At 42.6% G+C, this 8,050-nt stretch overlaps 1 protein-coding gene across 1 annotated transcript; it reads right to left on the minus strand.

The window, feature by feature from the left end:
- Positions 1-102: 102 nt before the first annotated feature.
- LOC125518680 lies at positions 103-6,240 on the minus strand. Its single transcript, XM_048683504.1, has 10 exons — positions 5,987-6,240; positions 3,576-5,051; positions 2,724-2,798; positions 2,574-2,608; positions 2,388-2,466; positions 2,202-2,291; positions 2,046-2,121; positions 970-1,048; positions 586-720; positions 103-291 (listed from the first exon to the last, which is right to left on the minus strand). Exons 2-10 carry the CDS (start codon positions 5,041-5,043, stop codon positions 157-159), a joined length of 2,172 nt encoding a protein of 723 aa, XP_048539461.1. The 5' UTR covers positions 5,044-5,051; positions 5,987-6,240; the 3' UTR covers positions 103-156.
- Positions 6,241-8,050: the final 1,810 nt, after the last annotated feature.

Raw genomic sequence — 8,050 nt, forward strand, 5'->3', positions numbered from 1 at the left:
CTATTCTTAAAGCAAATACTACAGCTTCCATGTCTATAAGATTAGAACATATGCAGCCTTTTAATCAAATATTTTTCAAGTGTTGCATGAACTAAGTAATGTTTATCCTTAGTTTTGAAGTACATCATAAAAACAAGGAATACTGAAATTTGAAATCTATGGAGTAGAGTCGCCGAGAGAAACAAATGTCACCTCATCGTCAGTTGTAAAGTCAAGCTCCATTTCATCCACATCATTGAGCCACAAGTTGAATACAACAATTTTTGTGCCATGGCATCCCATGTCCTCAAACTGTCAGCATGTGGACCAGAGTAAGTAGGAAGTAATCTTGTACAAACAAACCATTCCAGATATACAGAAGAAAAAAACTGTATAGCTATTGCATTTCAAAACGAAATCTAGATATTCACCATGAAAATATTGCTTTTAGGGTATAACACTACTAAGCAACCATAGAAGTAACCAGTTACTATCTGAGCACACCGACATACAATCAATTGGTTTTGGACAAATATTTTCAAGAGGAAGTCATGTCAGAATTGCAAAAAATGATTAACTGGATAGGTAGAGAGAGTAGTAACTTACTTGATTCAATAAATCATCTTCTGTAGAAAATTTAGACCACCTCAAAAGAGTGGACAAATTGGAAGAAAAATGTTTTTCACCACGGTCCATTATCCTCTTGAAATTGCGGGATGAAGGATCAAATTCATAGTCAACCTATAAGAAAAATAGCATTAGTTGTTTAGTAGGAAATAGCACGGTATCAAGGGTCTGTATCAGTTAAAATCCTACATCCACAATTCCACATGCTAATTAATCTTCAGAAGACATTATTACCAACTAGAAGCTATTATATTGGAAACAAATGTCAGTTCACTCTTGTCCAAATACTAAACAAAAACATGGTGATGTGGCTGTAGATGCTACATTAATAGTGTCATAAGTTAATAAGTTTAATAAACTGACCACTGGCACTAATATGTCATCGCAGCCGGTTCCTTTGAGGAATGTGTAAGAGAGCAGCCCAACACTTCGTGTCAATCTGCTGCCATATCAATGATTAAACTAAATGGTTACCACAATATAGTAGATAAGTTTGGATAGCGAGTTAGCAAGACATCAGCAAAGATGCTCAACAGAATGACATAACAAGTTATATGCTAAAAGCCTTTGGATAGCGAGTTAGCAGGACACAGCAAAGATGCTCAACACAATGACATCATAAGTTATATGCTAAAAATTGGCAACTCCAATACTTGCCAATTTTACCAATTTTTGAGAATTGGCAAAGCAAGACGGTACCTAACCAAAATTTTCGCCAACCAGTTTTTGGTAACCATCCAATCATGCTCCTTTATATCTGTTATCTATATCTTCTATCTATCTATTATCTATTATCTATTATATCTATAGTGAAGAATAACTTTGAATAACAACCGTTGGATGAAGCCGTTCCGACAGTAGAGAGGTGGCAAATCCGAGTGTTGCTGGCCGTTGGATTTCTCTTATTAGAACAGATTCTGCCACATGTACTATCTAGAAAATTCTATGGTTGGGTTATGCCTTATGGACATTTTGCACAAAACTTAAAACACACTTCTACTTCATTCTAGACTTTCTTTGTTCAAGGCTATGGATGTAGCTTCATAAATCATATTTATCTTTGCAGATAGAGTAGCTATTGTTGTTATTTCCTATGAAAAATCGCAATATGAGATACCCAAAAAGACGCCTAGACAGAAGCACTCGATATATTTTACCCGAGTTTTACATCTTATAATTTATGCATATAGCTCAAAATTTTCATTTGCCCACTATAATGCATGCTGATCTTTGATTGTAATTTTATTATCTGAGCTCTCATGTGCATTAACTTGATAGTACATTTTAGGATGGGAGGTTTAACAGAAAAACAAAGTACAATCAATTTGTTCCATATTGCATTTTATCATGATAATTTAGAGTGTCGAATCAAAGTTCCCATATTTGCTAATGTCAGAAAGTGGATAGGAAAGATGCTGCATTGCTAAAGTAGGACAAACCTATTAGCTTTTCTGCAGCTGAATATGATAGCATCTGCCCCAAGCCTCATTGTGCTGGTTTTGAAGCCATTTCCATCTGTAAATGTAACCACAAGTCAGTGACTATTTAGCAATGGAATAATCAACATTTTTAAGCGAGTTCACAAAAACTATTACATTGTCCAATTGATGAATTCGTGCATTTATTGGAGAATCCGAAGCTCAAACAGTGTCGAAGATACTCAGGACTCATACCGCCTCCATCATCTTGAAAATAGGATTCAAGAAATAAGCTACAGAAAATACTATATAAAAATTATATAGCCAGTGCAATTTGATAGTACATATCTATCTGTATGCTACCTTGTATCATTAACGAATACTCTCCAACAGGAGAATATTTCATTTTATCTATTTTCACATAGGTTGCCCCGTTCTGCACCTACTCCACGTTCCAATGCAAAACAGAGGAATCAAGAAACAAAATAAAGCATGAGAATCACAGATAAAGGTGATACTATTTAGTGTTCATATATTTGAAGCAAAAACCTCATCAACAGCGTTGTCGAGCAGTTCTGCAATAGCTGTAGAAAAAGAGTTAAGCATACATCAATCTAGAGTCCAGATTTCACTAGAAGGGGCATAGACATACAAAAGCAGAAGTGAAGTGCCAGCTTTACAGATATCACTACGACGTACCACCAAATACCCACTTGTGTGACGTAGCATTCGAGTGAAGAAACTTGGGATTAATCCTTAAGCAGTTCTGGCCATCTAATCAAATTGCAAAATTAAATGGTAAGAAGTAAGAACAAATAGAAAATGGAGATGATGTGCATGCAGATAGGATGCTGTTGATGCTAACACGCATATAAATAGATGTTCCCCACTGCTTGCTCCTCTTACCTGAATGGGGCCATATTGAACCTGCCAGTGCAGGTTTTCCTCTATTTTTTATGTTAATACAACAGAGAAAGAGGCTGGGGAAAACACTTTAAACAGAAGACCCTTAATTCATTCATGCATAATGAACTCTGGATACAACCTCCCAATTTTAGGGATGCCTTATCACCTTATGTAATAGACTATTTAATAGATGGAAACATCTCTCTATTTTGTGGAATATATTCAACGAAAATAAACCAAACTATAACAATGAAATAAACCAACTAAAGATTAAAGTAAACAACTTGGTAGCCAAGGTAAACCATGAAGGACTCTTGCATCAGTGGCAGTGTAGGTTGGATGCAGCTCTGCCATATTATACAAAAATACAGCAAACTAATAATAATCTAACTAGTAGATACTCTGAGACATGTAAATGTAATACAGCAAACTTTTTTACTTAACGTAAACACAATTCTCAGTTCCATCTTTCATGTAACAGGGAACTGCATGTGAGCAAGTTTCAGTCCACCAATGGGAGAGCGGAGTGGACAAGCAGGGGAATCCACCCAACCTGCCATGATGGACACTCTAAATGGGACAGGCAATGTTTATTGGTGGGACTGTTAAATAGAGTCCTAGGCTAGGAAGAGAATAAGAACATACTGTTGATGGAAGCTCGGGAAGCAACCTTGTACTCCCCAGCCTTCCAGAATTGCCGGGGAAAAGGCGCCACAGTTGCGATGGGAGGGGAATCTATCAATGCATCTCTCTTGTGACTCTGTTGCGCTGTCCTTAGTGAGGATGTAGTAGCACCTTGTTCTGTCATTGACAAGGATGATGAAGCAGCTTGTCGTGTCATTGACGAGCATTCAGCAGCTTTGTCTTCATGGTTATACTGCATAGCCTCTTCAGCAAAATCACCTGCTGCTACACCTTCTGTAAACGATGATGGGGCAGCTTCAGCTGCATTTTCAGACTGCATGGCCTCTTCTGCGCAATCAACTGCTGCGACAAAATCCTGCTTTCCAGACTGCATAGCCTCTTCACCGCAATCACCTGCCGTGGCACCTTGTTCTGTAAACAATGATGGGCCAGCTTCAGCTGCATTTTCAGACTTCATGGCCTCTTCTGCGTAATCAACTGCTGCAGAAAAATCCTGATTTCCGGGCTGCAAAGCTTCTTCACTGCAGTCGCCTGCTGCAACACCTTGCTCTGTAAACGACGATGGGCCAGCTTCAGCTGCATTTTCAGACTGCATGGCCTCTTCTGCACAATCAACTGCTGCAGCAAAATCCTGATTTCCAGGCTGCATAGCCTCTTCACCGCAATCACCTGCCGCGGCACCTTGTTCTGTAAACAATGATGGGCCAGCTTCAGCTGCATTTTCAGACTTCATGGCCTCTTCTGCGCAATCAACTGCTGCAGAAAAATCCTGAATTCCGGGCTGCAAAGCTTCTTCACTGCAGTCGCCTGCTGCAACACCTTGCTCTGTAAACGACGATGGGCCAGCTTCAGCTGCATTTTCAGACTGCATGGCCTCTTCTGCACAATCAACTGCTGCAGCAAAATCCTGATTTCCAGGCTGCATAGCCTCTTCACCGCAATCACCTGCCGCGGCACCTTGTTCTGTAAACAATGATGGGCCAGCTTCATCTGCATTTTCAGAATGCGTGGCCTCTTCTGCGCAATCAACTGCTGCAGCAAAATCCTGATTTCCAGACTGCATAGCCTCTTGTGCAACATCACCTATTACAAGAAACTCTTCCACACCATTAGCAGCAGCAAGAAACTCTTGTCTTGGTACCACTGTCTGAGCTGCCTCGCCTTGTCCATGAGGTGCAAGAAACTGTTGTCTATGTGATGTTGTTGCCCCCTGAGCAGCATCCCCTTTCCCGTGAGCATTCCTATCCTCTTCAACGTCAGCTTCTTCTATGGTTAAATCAACAATTTCTACTTCCAACTGCGCTGTCCCATGTATATGAGTATCCAGTTCTTCTTTCACTCTTGTGGGAGGAAATTCTTCTTTGACATTTGTTGGAGGAAATTCTTCTTTGACTTTTTCTGGAGGAAGTTTTTCTTTGACTGTCACCTCCTCGTCATCAGACAACTCAATCCAGTCCAACAATGCCATTGCTTAACCTGAAGCAACCAGATCGAGTGAGCAACAAGCATGCCAAGCAAAGGACAAACACACAATCCAGTTCATCAAACAATTAAATGTAATAAATGGTCATGAAAACAAAGGGCACGCCACATTTCCAATGGTAACTCTATCCTACCATCCTTTTGGTAACCCAAAAAACATTGAGTTAGTGGTGATTGGGGCTTCACCTTGCTGGATGTTATGTGATTGATCTGTGAAATGTGAGGACATGTGAATCGGCTAGTACAATTATCAATTTTCCACAGAATTTACAGATCTGGGCAAAATCATGTCCGCACGCCGCAGGCGCTCATATTATTTGTGTACTATGATGGATTTCATATGGTCTTTCGGGGCTTCAATTTTTGAAGCTGCTGCGAGTACGAAGTTATGGAGATCCGTGTGGCCAATCAGAGCAAAGTCAGCTAAATGTGATCAGCGCGCAATAATTGGGACCGATCTGTACAGGTGTCAACCAATCAGGGCAAAGCTAGCTAAACGCGATCAGCGCGTAATAATCAGTCGCGCTCGTGACGAATAAGACGATGGAGACGGAAAAATCCATTTCAACCCCTCTCACACAGGAACAGAGGAAATCAGCGAGAGCAGAGCAGAGAGTTCAGTAACAAAACAAAAAAAAACACCCCCAAATCCAGCAGCAAAAACAGAAGCGGAGCTCCATGAAACCCTCGAGTTTGGGGAAAAGCAGGAATCGGCGCCCCCGCTCGCCTAACCTCCCAGAAATGGAAAGGAAAAAAAATACTGGCACAAATGCTCCTCCACACGACAACCAACAACAGCAATCCGGGAGAAAAGCGGCGGGCTGGACGGGTTCCGATTCATCGTCAATCGCACAGGGAAAAGGGTGGGCCGATTGCTTCGCGGCGCGCAGAGCAAACAATCGAGAAAAAAAAAAGCTAGGGTTCCTCACCCCGAAACAAATCAATGCAGGTCCGGGTCGTCGTCGTCGCCGGCCCGCTGAGGCGAGCGGAGGGAAGGGGAGGAAGAATAGCGACGGCGAGAGGAATCCGGCGGAGGTGGCTTGCTTGCGAAGGCGGAGGAGAGGGTTTTGTTGGGAGGGGTTAGCGGAGAAAACGCAACACACACTCTGTTTGTTGTGGGCTGTGGGGTGGTGGGTGTGGACGGGACTGAGCGTTGATGAATGACTGAAGGGAGGGAGGTAAAAGCGTGTGTGAAGCGGCGTACTAGTAAAAAAGAAGAGGTAATATCACTGGTGGTCATACAACTTGCGTTGGATGTGCAGTTTAGTGCTAAAACTATTAAAATACGTTTTTCTGGTCATACGACTTGCACTTTGGTGCAGATACGATCATTCCCTCCGTATGCGCCGCTGGCGTGGCATGCCACGTAAGCACGGGGCCACTGTCAGTGACAGAAAACGTCTTGGAGCCACCCGCGCATGGTAAAGTTGCACGGACCCCCCTCAACTTGTTACTATGTGCACAAAAAAGTCCCTACAAAGGCGGGAACAAGCAGGTGTGTGTATTTGCGAGCGGCACCCTAAAATCGCTGGCGCTTCAATTCGACTCCCCACCGTTTCGTGTCCTGATCATACAGAGGCGGAGGCGGAGGTGGAGGAGCCGGCACGTCACGGCGCCCGTCGTCGGAGGAGATGAGTGAACCGCGCCGTCCACGTCCGGGGGAAGCAGCACCGTCAAATGGTACGTCTGCCCCCTCGTTGGTCTCCGCCATCTCGTTTTTTTCCTCTGCTCCCCGCCATCTTCTTTGTGCCGCCGTCTTTTGTTGTGCCGCGCTAGGTCGGTGTCTGCCTCCTTAGGGTTCTTGATAGATGTTCGGTCACGCTACGGTTCAGCTCCTCTGTAGCCATTAGATTACGACGGTGAAGCTCCCCTGTTCGCATATCGACCTAGGGTTTAGGAAGGGGTTATGAAAGGATGCAGTTTTATGTGTGTAAAAGTATGATAAATTCGTTGTTTTGGCTATGGTTTATGACATGCTCCTGTTTGGCTGGATTATGTGGTTGAAATTGTGTGATGTTTTCGAGATGCAAATAATGTTGTATGTATTCTGAATTTCTGGAAAAAAAACTGCAGTAAACTGGACTTTTTTGACACTAAGGGCGTGTACTATGAATTTGGCACTTAAATTGCTATGTCAAGTATGTGTGCTGCAGTAAACTGAATTTCTGGAAAAAAAAAACCTGTAGTAAACTAAATTTTTTTACACTGAGGGTGTGTACTATGAATTTGGCACTTAAATTGCTATGTCAAGTATGTGTGTTGTAGTAAACTGAATTTCTGAAGAAAAAAAACTGTAGTAAATTGAATTTTTTTGACACTGAGGGCGTGTACTCTGAATTTGGCACTTAAATTGCTAGCAGCCGCCGTCGCCCGCCTAGGGTTCTTTTTTCGGAAGACTACAGATTTGGGAATCGGGGTGATTTGCAAACAGAGAGACCACCAGGCCACTTAACAGGTTATGCTGGGGCCACTGTATGCAGGGACTTTTGACGTGAATAATTATTTTCCGAGGAGGGTCCGTGCAAGTTTACCACACACGCGGATGGCTCCAGGACGTTTTCTGTCACTGACAGTGGCCCCGTACTTACGTGGCATGCCACGCCAGCGGCGGATATGGAGGGAATGACCGTATCTGCACCAAAGTGCAAGTTGTATGACCAGAAAACGTATTTTGATAGTTCTAGCACTAAACTGCACATCCAACGCAAGTTGTATGATCACCAGTGATATTACCTCAAAAAAGAAGACCAAACCAGGAGTGTGGGAGTAAAAGCGCGAGAACTTTCGCGGAAGCCGCCCGCCGGTCATAAAAAATTCAACCGACTTTCTTCTCCGTCCATCCCAGATTTTTGAGCCGTGCACGCCTACCTTGTCCCTGTTTGGATACTCTAACTAAGTTAGAGGTTAGAGTTATATTTTAACCCTAAACTAATCATAAACTAACTCTAAACAAAGAGATGTTTGGATGGTAGGGTTAGATTGACAATAAATAT

This window comes from Triticum urartu, chromosome 7 (genome assembly GCF_003073215.2).
Source record: "Triticum urartu cultivar G1812 chromosome 7, Tu2.1, whole genome shotgun sequence".
Lineage (NCBI taxonomy): Eukaryota > Viridiplantae > Streptophyta > Magnoliopsida > Poales > Poaceae > Triticum > Triticum urartu.